Here is a 15,626-nt window from a genome sequence, read left to right as displayed (position 1 = left end):
GTATCAAGGTTCACCCGTACCTAGACGACTGGCTCATCAGAGCAGACTCTGCAACAGAGAGCTTACAAGCTACAGCCAGAGTGGTCTCAGTACTGCAATCTCTAGGCTGGGTCGTCAATATGGCCAAAAGTCACCTGTCCCCTTCACAATCTCTAGAGTTTTTGGGGGCCAGGTTCGACACAATCTCGGGCTATGTGTTCCTACCCGAGCTAAGGCGGTGCAAGCTTCAGAATCAGGTCCGTCTGCTCCTGAGGATGCCCCGCCCGCGAGCTTGGGACATTGTCCAGCTGCTGGGATCGATGACAGCCACGATGGAAGTGGTACCCTGGGCGAGAGCGCACCTGAGACCTCTACAGTATTCCCTACTCTGGAGATGGTCTCCTATTTCTCAGGATTACCAATGCAGACTTACTTGGCTCCCTGCGGCCCGTCTCAGCATGGAGTGGTGGCTCTCGGACAGCATGCTGCGGCGAGGAATGCCACTGACGCTTCCCGTTTGGTGCCTAGTGGTAACAGATGCCAACCTGAAGTGCTGGGGCGCACACTGCAAGGGGAAGCATGCCCAGGGTCTATGGACACCCGAGGAGTCGGAGTGGTCCATCAACCGCCTAGAGTTGAAAGCGGTGTTTCAGGCGCTTCTGGCCTTTCAAGTGACCCTGGAAGGATTGGCTGTCAGAGTGATGTCGGACAACACGACAACGGTGGCCTATATAAATCGACAAGGCGGAACAAGGTGCAGAGCACTAGCCGCGCAGGCCGAACTGATTTGCCACTGGGCCGAGCTGCATCTTCAGTGTCTGTCGGCAGCTCATATTGCAGGTCAGAGCAATGTGCAGGCCGATTATCTGAGCAGGCATCAGATCGATCCAGCACTGCAGATCTGTGCCAAATGGGGCAAGCTCGTGATGGATCTAATGGCGACAAGTGCCAATACCAAAGTCCCGTGCTTCTTCAGCAGACGGAGAGATCCTCGCTCGGCGGGGTTGGATGCCTTGGCTCAACCCTGGCCTCCGGGTCTACTTTATGTGTTTCCCTCATGGCCCTTGATAGGGCACCTGCTCTTGCGGATTCGGCTGCACCCAGGAGAAGTGGTCCTCATCGCCCCGGATTGGCCAAGGAGACCTTGGTATGCAGACCTCCTCCTGGAGGCTCCTCTGCCGTTACCTCTGGTACCGAACCTCTTGACTCAGGGACCTGTAGCCATGGAGGACGCTGGCCGCTTAGGTCTTACGGCATGGCTATTGAGAGGGCGCAATTGAGGGATAAAGGTTATTCCAATAAAGTTATTTCCACTCTCCTGCAAGCCCGCAAGCGGTCCACTTCCGTGGCTTATGCCAGGATTTGGTGCCTGTTTGAGTCTTGGTGTGCTTCCAGAGCCATTGTTCCAATGCGGGCTCCTGTCTCGCCGATTCTGGACTTTTTGCAGGAAGGTGTACAAAAAGGCTTGACCTATAATTCCCTGCGGGTGCAGGTGGCAGCGTTGGCCTCCCTTCGTGGTAAGGTGGAAGGCGTGTCTTTGGCTGCTCACCCAGATGTGGCACGGTTTCTTAGAGGGGTGCTTTGGCTCCGACCTCCAGTGCGAGCACCCTGTCCAGCTTGGAACCTGGGGCTAGTTTTGAAAACCCTGCAGGCATCTCCTTTTGAGCCGCTTCGGCGAGCATCGGAGAAAGACTTGACACTGAAGGCCGTTTTTCTGGTGGCCATTACCTCGGCGAGACGGGTGTCAGAGCTCCAGGCGCTCTCCTGTAGAGACCCATTTCTGCAATTTTCAGAGTCCGGAGTCACGGTTCGGACCGTGCCTTCCTTTATGCCTAAGGTGGTTTCAGCCTTTCACTTAAACCAGCCTATTTTCTTGCCCTCTTTTTCAGAGGAAGAGTTTCCAGAATCTTTTGGGCAGCTGCACCTTTTGGATGTGCGCAGGACTCTGCTGCAGTATCTGCGAGTTACTAACTCTTTCAGGACTTCTGATCATCTGTTTGTTTTGCTATCCAGTTCTCGCAGAGGGTCTCCAGCGTCTAAAGCCACTATTGCCCGCTGGCTCAAAGAAACTATCTTTTCAGCTTATCTGCTGGCCGGCAGGGTTCCGCCTGTAGCCTTTAAGGCACATTCTACTAGAGTGATTTCTTCCTCTTGGGCTGAAACTGGAGCACTCTCTCTTCAAGAGATATGCAGTGCAGCAACATGGGCTTCTAAGCTCTCCTTTGCCCGACTTTACAGGCTGGATGTGGCTGCCAGGAGGGATGCGCGTTTTGGTGCACAAGTGCTAGCGCGTGGTGTGGCTTGTTCCCACCCTATCTAGGGATTGCTTTGTTACATCCCATACGTAATGGCTTCATCTGCTTGATGACAAGGAAGGGAAAATTAGGTTCTTACCTTGGTAATTTTCTTTCCTTTAGTCATAGCAGATGAAGCCATGAGCCCTCCCTGTATGATTGTCTGTATGCTGTGAATCTGTTTTTCAGGTTCTGTTCTAATTTCCTGAAGTTCCTTCCTTGGGAGAAAGTTGGAAATCAATCTTCAGGATTCATGTTCAGTTTAAATTTAGGAGGATGTGTTCATTCCCTCCAGGAGGCACGTGTGTTCCCCTCCACTTATACAATAAGGAGGATGAGTTTATTCCCTCCAGGAGGATGTGCATTCCCTCCTTTATGAGTTCATGCCCTTGTGATGGGCCATCGTTCGCTGTGAGGAAAGCTCTTGTGATTCCCATTGCGGTTTGCCATACTGCTTTGGAAGCTTCAAATACTGAAGAGGCAGTGGAGCTAGCTGGCCAAGAGGGCACTGTGAAAGTTTGAGTGCTCTCTATCTCCCCTGCTGGTTGATGGACATAACCCATACGTAATGGCTTCATCTGCTATGACTAAAGGAAAGAAAATTACCAAGGTAAGAACCTAATTTTCCCATTCACCTTCATCCTATACCCCTCTTTCCATAGCTTCCTTTCAATTGAGACTTGCCTCGTGTGCATTTATACCACGGAGGTATTTAAATGTCCTCATATCTCCCTTCTGGTGCCTTTCTTGCATACAAATTGAGTTCTTTAAGTCCTTCCCCATATGCTTTATGACAAAGACCACTGACCATTTTAGTAACCACCCCCTGTACCAACTCCATCTTGTTTATATCTTTATAAAGGTGTGGTCTCCAGAACTGTACTTGGTACTCTAAATGGGATCTCACCAGCAGGGCCGCCGAGAGACTAGGCCGGGCCCGGGGCAAGGCCGCCCCGCCTCCGCCCCCTGCTGCTGCTGCCCCTGTCACTCCACCCCCCAGCCCCCGCTGCAGTCCATGGTCTCACCTGCCTGCCTCCACGGCTCCGGGCCCCCTGCATTCAAGGCAGCAGTCACAGATCGCCTCTCTTCTGGCCTTCCCTCCCTGTGTCCCACCCTTGTCTAATGTAACTTCCGGTTTCTGCGAGGGCGGGACACAGGGAGGGAAGGCCCGAAGGGAGGCGATCTGTGACTGCCGCTTCGAATGCAGCGAGCCCGGAGCCGAGGAGGCAGGCAGGTGAGACCGGGAACTGCAGCGCTGGCGACCCAACCCCAGCACCGGGCCCCCCTGGAGGCCTGGGCCTGGGGAATTTTGTCCCCCCCGCCCCCCCCCCCCCCCCAATTTATAAGAGTTCAAGTTTTTTGCACCAGGGTGAAAGGAATAATTTCAACCCATCTGTGTCAGTACTATTGGATTTGAACACTGAGAGTCTGGGTCTGTCGTAAAAGGAATCCTGTATTCGTTGGGTGCTGTTTTGGTTTTTGGAGAGTACATCCAATAGCATGAAAGTCTGTTCTTTGCAGATTATAGGTTGGTTTATTTTAGTTCCTTTCTTTTGTCATTTTTCTGTTTCTCATTTGGCTTGTCAGAGGCTGTGTAAAAAGTGTTGAAGGTAGTTGGGGAATAGATGCAGAAGTTACTGTTCTCCCTGAGTGTTCAAACCTGTTAATTACCTCAACTAAACCAATATTACCCCATTGTCTGTTTCCAGCTGCCGAGACTTCATAAGGAGCACATAAGTTCTCACAGCTGAGAATGGCAGAGTTCTGTTTTCTGATATTCTGCCCAGCTGAATTGTAATGGCAACCTATATACAGTCTGCACCTTTCTGCTGGTGCAAGACTCGGCATGATTTGAAGGTGTCCTGCTCTGAAGCGCAGAAGCAGTTCTATCAATCGGAGACATGTGCCCAATCTGAGCAGTTACACCAGGTCCTTACAAGAAGTAGTAGTACATCATTCAGATACTGTTCTTGTCTCTACCACTTCCACTGGGAGCCATTCCACGAATTCACCACCCTTTCCATGAAGAAGTATTTCCTCAGTTTACAAGTCGTTGGAGTATTGTGTTCGGTTTTGGAGGCCATATCTTGCTAAGGATGTAAAAAGACTAGAAGCGGTCCAGAGGAAGGCAGCAAAAGTGATAGGGGCTTGCTTCATAAGATGTATGAGAAGAGACTGGAAGACCTGAATATGTATAGCCTAAAGGAAAGAAGGGACAGGAGAGATATGATACAGATGTTTAAATACTTGAAAGATGTTAATATAGAAACAAATCTCTTCCAGAGAAGGGGAAATGATAAAGCTAGAGGATATGAGCTGAGGTTGCGGGATTGCAGAATTAGGAGTAATGTCAGTAAATTCTTTTTCACGGAGAAGGGTGGTCGATGCCTGGAATGCCCTCCCGAGGGAGATGGTAGAGGCAAAAACAGTGACGGAATTCAAAAAAGCCATGGGATGAACACAGAGAAACTCTATTTATTAAATAGATGGTCAAAAACAAAAATAAATAAATAAAAAAAACTTAAATGGCTGCAGGAGGTGGATGTGAGTGACTCTTGGACGGCTACTCTGGCTGTGAAGAATTAAGGCCGGTGCCAGGCAGACTTTGTAGGTCTGTTTGTCTATGGCAATCCGGTTTAGGGTAAGCTGGAAAGGGCTTCAATGGCAACTTCAGTAGCTGGAACCAAGGACAGTGCTGGGCAGACTTTTATGGATAGGCTGATTTGGATAGGTTGGAGTGGGCTTTGATGGCAACTCCAGTAGATGGAACATAAGGATAGAGCCGGGCAGACTTCTACTGTCTATGTCCCAGAAATGCCAAAGACACTCATGATAAAGTATATAGTATTACATTCATTGTCGATTTGTGTGATGAGTGTGACTGTTGGGCAGACTGGATGGACCATTCAGGTCTTTATCTGCTGCCACTTACTATGTTACTATGTACAGGGATTTAAATTAATAATCCCCAAAGAATTTTTCTGGCCTTTCAAATGGGGCTCATTTTCAAAGCACTAAGACTTACAAAGTTCCATATGGTTACTATGTAATTTTGTAAGTCTAAATGTTTTGAAAATACCCCTTTACGTGTTTATGCTTTTAATATTACAAAAAAAACCACAGCCCGCTAGTTTTTCTTTCCAGCTTGGCTTTTTACCTAAACTGTCTGACTTGTTCCTGGTATTTGTTTTAATAATAGTTCTGGGGTGTTTTTTTTTTTGTTTGTTTTTGTCTATGGCAGTTTTATCTTCTCCTTTTTGGCTTCACTCATCTGGTCCTTAAGGAGGTTGTGCCTCCATGAGCATTCACTCAGTGACCTCACAACACTCCCATCTGACCAGTTCAGCCAGTCCGTTGGCCAGGAGCCACTATCACTCCTGGTGGGCGAAACGTTTGGTCGCTTTCTCCTTCAGGGAGAGGGGGAGGGTGAAGAAAAGAGTGCCTTTTTGCTGACCAAGGAGGTAGTCCCTTGCCATGCTCTGTCTTGCTGGTTCAGTCTGGTAGTCTCTTCACTATACTTTGCTACGCATTGAAATATCTGTTGCTACTCGTTCCATATTGACAGGAGAAATCTGAAAAATTAACCATGCAAATCAGTGTAGCTATTCCCACCATCTGGTGGTGGTTGAGACTTCATGTTCAGTATGTAGTGTGTAACTTTGCAAATGAAGGCCTACGTTAGCCTCTGTTCCCAGGCTGTTTGCTTGGTGAACTCTTGGCTAGGATTTAGGGTTTAGAAATGTCACTTCTTGCACACAATACCCGAATGTTAGCTGTTTGTTTTCCCTGATGAGTGGTGGTAGTGGTTTTTACCTTTATGTAGGTCTCGGAGCACTGAAAGAAACGTGAACCATGGAAAAGATGAAAGCATGTTAGGTGTGTTTGATCAGTGGATGATATGCTGAATTGGGTTTGGGGTCTTGGACTAATGAGCATCAGCCTACCTTTTTTTTTTTATTGGTGACCGATTCTGCCGTATTTTCTGTTTTTAAATAATAAAGGGGCTGTTTACCCAACTCCTTGCATTTCCATGAGACTTTGATAAATCCCTTCATTAATGCCACATGTTGTAACAGGTCCCTTGACATCGAGGCCCCTTCAACCTGCTGGAAATGTATTGTGGACATTCCACAATCCAGAAACAGTGCCCTTTAGCCACTTCACTGGCAGCAGGGGTTGTAAGGAAGACCCTGTGGGGTGATCTAAAAATTCTGTATTTTGAGATGCAGTCGAGGAAAAGGCCTCAAAGTGAAGGTCATGCTTAAAGTGCAGATCCCTGGAAACTTTTTTTTTTCTTCTTTCAAACTGGTTTCTTTAGTTAAAATGTAGCAGTATACACTTGAGCTTAAGCTTTTGTTGATCTGTAGCTTGTCAATCATTGTGTTTTTGTATATTTCTTTCTGTAGGCCAAGAAACTGAAAGCATTTTCTGGTGATGTGTCCAGGTTGTCCTTGGCAGATTCCTTTATGTGCTTGCTGATCCAGGTGCCAAAGTAAGATGGCGCTGCTTGTGTGCACTCTCTTCCTGGCTGATGTGATGGTTGGCTGCGTGAGTGGTGTGGTGTGTATATGTACGTGGGTCATGCAAACAAGCTGATCAGTTGTCTGGGTGGGTGTATGTCCTGTCAATAACGGGTTCCAGTGGTGGTGGTATATTTTATGCATGTTGTGTTCCTGACAGGCTTGGTGTTTTCTTATTACATGGCATTCTCCTTCCTCTCTTCTTGCCCGTAGCACCTCAGGTTTAGGGTGTAAACATGTTATGGGGCACCTCTTAATAGCTAAGTAGTTGTAGCTCTTCATTGCCGCAGTGTGAGTGTGTCTGAAGCTCAGTTCCATACGTGGGCTTCTCCCAGATTCTTCAGCAAGGTAAAGAAAATTCGGGACTCTGCCTCATTCAGAACTGCCTTATACAAAACTTTTTATTTAACGGTATGTTTTCTACTTAGTCTTTGCATTGATGGAATTTATTACCTTTTAAATATTCAGCAAATATTTCACTATTCTGCATTTAAGAATACTTATTTTTATGATTTAAAAACCCCCCAAATGCATTGATTGTATGTCCAGGGTTCTGCTTCTTTGTGCACCTCAGAGAACTCTTGGATATTGTGGTATACAAGCATAAAATGTAATGGAATATATTCAGCAGATATATAAAATTTATTCCCAGTGTACTGGCTGACCAAATACTTCTGATGGTGAATGATACAGACATACTGATGCATTACGTGAAGTGTGCTATGTTCTTTCATTGTCAGAGTTACTACCCTCCTCTCTTGTCCTTTCCCATGTCTCCATCTTAACAAGTTCTTCCTACCTGGTTGTCTTGTTGGCGGCAACATCACTATTCAGCTGCTTATCTATCCGCCAGGCCTTCCTTTAAAGACTACAGCCATGGGCGTAGTTTGACTGTTTCATTTGGGGGGAGCATATTAGCATAGTCATTTGCATATATAATATAGTAACAGCACTAATTCCAAGGACAGGACGAGCTACAACCTTGTGCGTGAAAAGGCAGCACTGTAATTACACTGGGCTCTAAAACACCAGTACACTACCTAATGAAAAACAAAAAGGGCTGCAAATACTACACACTAGCAGAATACTGCACCTTGATCACACATGAAAAACACATGACAACAGATATGACACAATGAACTAGAAATAAAAAAAATATGAAGGCAAAATACTGAAGTGGAAAGTTACCTCAAGAAGTCAGACTCAGCATGCAGCAATACCAGAAAAATTGAAACTTACATGCAAAATATCACAGATGCACATTTCCAAAGCTGACATATTCCAATTAATAAATTCTGAATAAAATACTTTTTTTCTACCTTTGTTGTCTGATCATTTAGTTTTTCTATTCACTTTGGTCCCAGTGTCTTCTGTTTTATGCAGTGTCTTCTTTCCATTTGATATTTTTTCACTCACCATGTCCACTATCCTCCTGTGTCCTTATGCGTCCAGTCTACCATCTGTAGCCCTGTCCCTATCCTTCCTCCAGTTTCAGTATCTGCCCTCAAAGTGTTCCGATCCAGCCCTTAAATTCAGCAGTTTCCCCACCATCCATGTCCAGCATTTCTCCTCTCTCCCTTCCACTCCATCCGTGTGCATCTCCTTCCTTTGCCTTTCCTTCCCTCCATCCTTGTCCAACATTTCTCCTCTCTTCCCTGCCCTCCACTCCATCCATGTCCAGCATTTCTCCTCTCTTCTCTCCCCTCCCTGCCTTCTCCTCCATCCACCCATATCGAGTAAATTTGCTTTCTCCCCTGCCCCCTCCATTCATCCATCCATCCATGCCCAGCAATTCTCCCCTCTCCCCTGTCCTCTCCTCCACCCATCCATATCCAGCAAATTTCCTCTCCCCTGCACCCTCCATCCATGTCCAGCAATTCTCCTCTCTCCCCTGCCCTCCCCTCCATCCATCCATCCATGACCAACAATTCTCCTCTCTCCTCCATCCATCCACATCCAGCAAGTCTTCTCTCTCCCCTGCCCTCCCCTCCTCTCCATGTCCAGCGATCTCTTCTCTCCCCCTGCCCTCCCCTCCTCTCCATGTCCAGTGATCTCTTCTCTCCCCCTCCCATCCATGTCTAGCGATTCTCCCTGCCCTCCCTCAGCTCCCCAACAGCCTTCCTCTCCGTTCCTTCCTGCCCCCACCCCACCCCCCACACGTGTTCAAACCTTTTATTTTCCTCGCAGCGATGGCAGTGAAGCACACAACACAGCGGACTCTCCTCCAGACTTCCCTTCCATCACACAGTGTCCTGCCCTCACGGACAAGGCCCGTGACGTGTTTCGGCCATGCGGCCTGCGTCAGGGGTCTAATATTTCTGTAGAGAACAATGCCTTGTAGATCAAGTAAAGAAATAGCACTAAAATTGCTAAAAACGATATCCTGCACGGAAAAATCGCTATACTGCTCAATCAAACGCGATTGGAAAGGAAGACACTCACTGTGAGAGGACTTTTTTGGATCCACTGTGTATTTTGCCCTTTGTTGGTTCCCTGTGGAGAGCTCACCTTCTGTGGGTGTTTGCTGCCCTCACGGAAACAGGAAATACATCATCACAAGAAGGTAGGACACTGAGTGAAGGAAGGGAAAGGCAGCAGGCGAGCCCGCTGTGTTGTGTGCTTCACTGCGAGGAAAATAAAAGGTTTAAATGTGCGGGGGGGGGGGGGGCAGGAAAGAACGAAGAGGAAGCCTGTCTAGGAGCTGAGGGCAGGAAGAGCTGTCTGCAACATTGTGCCAGCCCTGCGTTTGGGGGGGGGGGGGGGCCGCAATGCCCCCCCCCCCCAAAAAAAAAAAAATAAATTACACCCATGACTACAGCTTCCTTTCTATTTTACCTCAGTAATGTATGTTTCTGCAAAATGGCATCTCTTTTATAGCATAAGTCCAAAGGTGTAGCAACCATGTTTCTGAAACTTTCGTGAAAACAATCCAAAACTTAATTTCATGTTGGTGATCCAAAACATCTTAGAGTTGAGACAAGTCAGTTTATACTCTACTGAAGATTATTTTTTCACTTCTGTAATCTACCTTGGCTATTCCAGTTCTTCTATCACTTATATATAATTGTCCTTAACCCTCTCAGCTCTGTAGAGCAGGGGTTCTCAACCCAGTCCTTCAGACACACTGTCAGTCTAGTTTTCATGATATCCACAATGAATATGCATGAGAGAAATTTGTATGCACCATCTCCATTGTAGGCTATCTTGAAACCCAAACAGATTCGGTGTGCCCCGAGGGCTGGGTTGACAACGTCTGTTGTAGATAGATTTCTACAACAGGCTCCAATGCAATGCCTCCTTGGTATGCAAATCTATCTCACGCATATTCATTCTTGATATCCTGAAAGCCTGATTGGCTGGGGTTGAGGTCTGGGAATCACTGCTCCAATGGATGGGTGTGTGTGTGTACGCATTCTGCTCATGATGGACTCTGCTGCTGGCAGTGTGATGTGCATTTGTGCTCTGTTGAGAACTCGCTGCTGTGCTGCTGCTGCTGCTGCTACCTGAAGTTTGTCATCTTTGTGTTTCAGCTACTCGTTGCGGATCAAGGCTATGGTGCTAAAGGAAGATTTCTCACCATCCTCCTCCTCCCTGAAAGAGGACATGAGACTTGTTAGAGTAGCTATAAAGGGTAAGTAAAATACACTAACTCACAGGCTGATGATCAAATTCCCACGCTGTTCTGAACAGCGCTAAAAAATTAGTGTCGTAACATTACTGGAAATTAAAGCCCCAGTGATCAAAACTAATAGCATGCAAATTTATGCACACTATTAGTTTTGATCATGGGGGGACTTCTGCGGAAGGATTGTGCCTGAGCATGTGCTCAAGGCACACTCTTCCCACAGAAGTTGTTTGACAGGTCAGGGCTGTCAAAAACAAAAAAAAAGGTGCATGCCTTTCACAGACCAGGCTGGAGGTCCCCCCCCCCATTAATATGATAATGAAGCTCTGCCCAGTGCATCACACTGCCATTTTGAAGGCAACACACCAGGAGGAGGGGAGTTCTACTCCCTCCTCTGTTTCTAAATGTATTTGGGATGGGGGGGTCACTGGTCCACCAGGGAAACGTTTTGGTGGGGAGTAGCCCACTTTGCCACCAGGGAAACTTGTCTGGGGGGGGGGGGGGGGGGGGGCTGTAAGCATGGTTCCAAGCTGGCATTTTGGTGCGTTGCTCACTGAAATAGATACTGCCCTGTTTTGCATGCATTTGCATGCTACTTGTGGTCAGAGCTTGCAAGCTCGTTGTTTTACGCATTTGCTGGCTCTGATCATGGGGCAGGAGCAAACGCAGGCGCTAGTACTCCATTGCCCACATTTGCTTCGGGTCATTGGGGCCTCAGTCAATTGCTGAGTTCCCCCCACTCCCCCTTCCCTCGCAGTAGTTTTGCTCCTTGCCCACAGCTCTTTAGGGATCCGAGCAGGTGCAAAGTGCTGTTCAAGACTGCTTTTCACTGATTCCAGCTGAACTTTCACCTCTCCTGCACCCTTAGGACAGGAATACGCAGGCAAGGTTTATGGTGCTGTTCCATTTACTTTCTCTGGATATGAGCCCGCACGCTTCTGCTTCTGCTAACTCCCCAGGCGTTCGAGTTCCTTATTGTGCACTTTCTCCTAACAGAGTTGATGTCATGTGAGCAGCTGCATTCCATACTCTACTTGGTCCTACAGGCTGGGAATATCATGAACGCGGTAAGCCAATTCCATTACCAGGACCTGGTACGTTTCCCCCCACCCCCTCCACTTCACTCTTCTGGCTGGCTGACTGACCCTGCTCTCACTTCTTGTTTCTCTTTAGGGAGGCCTTGTTGGCAATGCTGTTGGCTTCAAGCTCTCGTCACTGCTGAAGTTGGCAGACACCAAGGCAAACAAGCCTGGCATGAACCTGCTACACTTTGTGGCTCTGGTAAGGAGAGACAGCCATCTGTGGGTATCGGTTAGATACTGACTCTTGTGCATAAAGTCAGTAATTGGAGGGAGGGAGAGACGAGTCCTTGGAACAGATGCAGGAGCAAAACCTCTGATACGTACACCTTACTTGTTGGAACAGCTTGGTGTGTTCAAGCCAGGTCCGGTGTTAGGGGGTGGCAAACAGGGCAGTTGCCCTGAGCCCTCAATGCCACAGGAGGACCCAAGCCTGCCTGAAGCTGAAGGAGGCATAGCTTGCAGGTGGCCTCTGGGGCCCCCTTTCCAGTTTCTGCCCAGGGCCCCTGCTTATCTAACGCCAGCCCTGGCTCAAGCATCCAGTGTGCTCTGTCCCTCTGTGGATCGTGCAGATCTCTACAAAGTCTTGCACTGCAGTTAATGCTTAAGAAACATGCCTAGAGCCACCTCGGGGGTGGAAGGCCTGCAATACATTTCTGACACTTGTGCTGCATGAAAGGCTCCAGGGATGAGAAGGCAAAGTGTTTTGTTCTATTATCCCACTGGGTTACTGACACAGAGCGAAAAGGACTTTATTCAAGGTGGTAGTGCTATTGAGGTACCTTCAGGAATTGTTCACCACATTTGTGTGTCCCCCCCCCCCCCCCAATTTTTATGTATTTTAAAATTTCTAACCCGCCTGAGTCACATTGCGTGATGCTTCAGGGCAGCAACTGAGCTGAGCTCTGACGAACCGTGCCAAAACCTGCTAAAAGTCTGCTGATACAGACTCTTGCCAAAAAATGTTTGTGCACTGAGGTTCTCTAACCAATTGTGCATGACTGTCCACACCAGGGAACTAGTGGACTGAGCCAGCAAAACGCCAAAGGTGCTAAAGATAGACCAGGACATACCTGATATGGTGTCCAAAATGGTACCCACATCCTGCCCAGGAGGCTTGTCCGTTGGTTCCAAGTAGACTACCCAGATAGTAACGGAAGTCATTGCAGCCATAGAAGCAGGCCTTGACAAAAAGCTCTAGAGGATCTATGACAGTGCGGAGGAGGCCCATGATCACATCGAAACTGTTGAATTGGAGCTGACTGAACGTCAGTAGTGTAGAATCTCTCTGGAGGGTCACACTCAAGGCATGGTGCGTACCCAGGAATCCCTGCAAAAAACGATTCTGGTGCTGGAACAAAAATTAGAAGACTTTAGAAAACAGATTGCACCATAATAATTTGTGCCTAATCGGGCTCCCAGAGTCCGTGCTGCAAGGGGAGCGCCGTGGCTTTTTGGAAACATAGTAGCTGATGGAGCTGCAGCTGGGAAACCAGGCCAGATTGTTTCACATGGAGAGGGTGCATCAGATGGGACAACGAAGGCCTGAGAGAGGTCACCCCAGGCTGGTCATCTGTCAGGTACTTAATTTTGCCCACAAGCATGCAGTTATGAGTGCCATCCAGGCTGGCAAGCAGTTAGCATACCAAAATAAAAAAAAAAAATCCTTTGTTTTCAGGATTATTTCAGCTACTGTGCAAGCACAGTTCTGGGTATTTGTGTTGATCTGTGTGGCGCTGTTTGAACGGCGGATCAGATTTGCTCCACTTTATCCTGTGACACTCCAGATGAATCACAAGGGCCAAGTAAAACTTTTTGAAAAACTGGAGGATGCATCAGCTTTTTTGGCCCAACTAAATGCTCCTGACGGGGTGATGAATCTCCCAAGTGACTGCAGGGGAATCTTTGGAGTACAAAGTTGGTCCCGGACTAGGCAGGCAGCTGTTCAGGGTAATGTCCTCTGAATACTGTGGACACTGCAACTGCCTGTAAGGGGGCTGTTGGATTGTTGGGTTTGTGCTTTATTTTGATTGGTAAGAAAGTCATGTAGTGTTATATTGAGCACATACTATTCATTTGGAATGCTGCTTGTTGGGTGGTATAAGTGGAAATTGCACTTTCCCCAGGGAGAGCTGTTCATTTGGAGAGTTGCTATTAGGGAGCCTTCGGCAGGGGGGGTTGTTTTAATTCAGGGGTGAAGAGTGTGTTAGGGAGCTGGACTTGAGTGGGGAGCTCATAGAGACATTAGATAGGGTTTGTTTGTTTTTCTGGAGGGATTGGGCATTACATGTGACATGACTCAGAGAGGATTACAGGGGTTAAGGTAGGTGGAGGAGTTAGTTTCTGTAGGTATGATTTAAGAAGGTGGGGCAGTTAGGGCAGGGGTATGTGTGCTCTAGTGGGTAGTTTGGCTAGGGAATCTTTCATACTTAGGTTTTTTGGGCAGTTAGTGCTTTGGGGTCCTGGGTGAGGGCTGGACATCTGAGCTTCCATTGTTTTTAGTGAGATATGCTGGTGGTCTAGCATCCATTGTTTTAGTTGGGAATGACCTCTTTCAATATTGGTTCTTAGAATGTAGTGGGTATTAATTCCCCAATTAAGCGATTCAGAATTTTACAGAATTTAAAAAAAAACCCAAAAGCTGCATATATATCCTGTCTCCAGGAGATCCATCTCTGAGTGGGAGCATCTTAAATTACGTAGGGGTATGGGTGGGGGAGGTCCTTTTTGCTGTGGATACTACTCATAGTGCTGGGGGGGGAGCTATTTTGCTTAGCAAGCATCCCTCTTATACAGTGCAACTTGTGGAAAAAGCACAGGTCGTTACTTGTTTGTACATTTGCATACTCGGAGTGCTGTGCTGGTGTTGCTCAATGTATATGCACCAAATGTTTTTGACCCTATCTCTTTTCAGAAATTGGGTAAAGTCTGCAGCCCCTAGTTGCATAAGCCGCTAGTGGTTTGGGGAGGCTTTAATGCTGTTATGGATCCTCAGATGGACCAGGCTGAGTCCCCCTGGGGGCCTCTAGGTCTGCTCATGGACTGCAGTGCTTTTGCAGGGTATTAGACCTTGTATACTCTTTGCGGGTATTTCATCCACTGGATAAGGATTTCACTAATGTGGCTAGAGCTCATTACTATGTCACATATTGATTATGTTTGTACCATCAAGGTGGTTTGATCGGGTGTCTTGGTGCGATATAGGGCTCCCCACCATTTCAGACCATGCAGTGATAAGTGCGGAGTGGCACAGTTTTCAAGTGGTGGAGGAGGAGGGTTCCCAGCTGGCACTTTCCCTCTTATTTGTTTAGAGACCCACATTTTAAGGAATTTTTGGTGGATAAGTGGAATCATTATATTGAAGACAATGCTGGGCACATGAGTGATGCAGTGTTGTTTTGGGAAAAGGCTAAAACAGTCTTGTGTGTGTGTGGGGGGGGGGGGGGGGGGGACAACAGCCTATGTAGCTCGTAAACGGAAACAGGCTGCTAAGAAATTGTTATATTTGGAGTGTCAAACTGAGCCCTGTAAAGTTCAGTGGCTCTGGATGGGGACAAAAGAAGCTCAAAAGAACTTGCAGGCCACCAGGGTGGCTTTGATTTCAAAAATCCATGAGAAAGTGACAAGATCTTACCTGTATTACCACCATAAGCTCTATAGATATGGTAATCGTACGGGTAAGCTATTGGCTCATTTGGTCCACTCATGGCAAGGCCCAAGATTTTGTAGAAGTTTAGTGTGTGAGGGGGAGACCATCACAGACCACTTGCATATTTTAACTGCGTTTAGCAAATATTTTTTATCATTTTATCAAAGTAGGGAAGTACTAGGGAGGCTAATGAGGATTATGTAGCATTTGTTGAGTTATCTGAATTTGGGAAGGAGGCAATTCAGTCCTTTGGGGAGCCTATTTCAGCATATATCTTGGCTGCCATTAAAAAAGCCTCCCTATCCAAGGATCCAGGACCTGATGGTTTTACGGCTGAGTTTTATAAACTCTTGCAAGATCAGGTGTTGCTGCCCTTGGAGGCTAATTTCCAGTGAGTAGTAGAGCAGCATGCTTTTTACCTGAATATGCAAATCGTTCTGTAACTGTTGTGTTGCCTAAACCTGGTAAAACTCAATCCTT

General features: G+C 47.3%; 1 protein-coding gene across 1 annotated transcript in view; it reads left to right on the top strand.

The window, feature by feature from the left end:
* The window catches only part of FHDC1 (FH2 domain containing 1), a 120,099-nt gene that overhangs the window by 78,178 nt on the left and 26,295 nt on the right, over nt 1-15,626 (top strand). The window contains exons 5-8 of the mRNA XM_030191629.1: nt 6,680-6,765; nt 10,324-10,424; nt 11,415-11,485; nt 11,592-11,699. Coding sequence (XP_030047489.1) covers nt 6,680-6,765; nt 10,324-10,424; nt 11,415-11,485; nt 11,592-11,699 — 366 coding nt within the window. The remainder of the gene's footprint in view (nt 1-6,679; nt 6,766-10,323; nt 10,425-11,414; nt 11,486-11,591; nt 11,700-15,626) is intronic.

This window comes from Microcaecilia unicolor, chromosome 2 (assembly GCF_901765095.1).
Source record: "Microcaecilia unicolor chromosome 2, aMicUni1.1, whole genome shotgun sequence".
Taxonomy (NCBI): Eukaryota; Metazoa; Chordata; class Amphibia; order Gymnophiona; family Siphonopidae; genus Microcaecilia; species Microcaecilia unicolor.
Note: the sequence above shows the minus strand (reverse complement) of the source record. Positions and strands in the feature narration are given on the sequence as shown.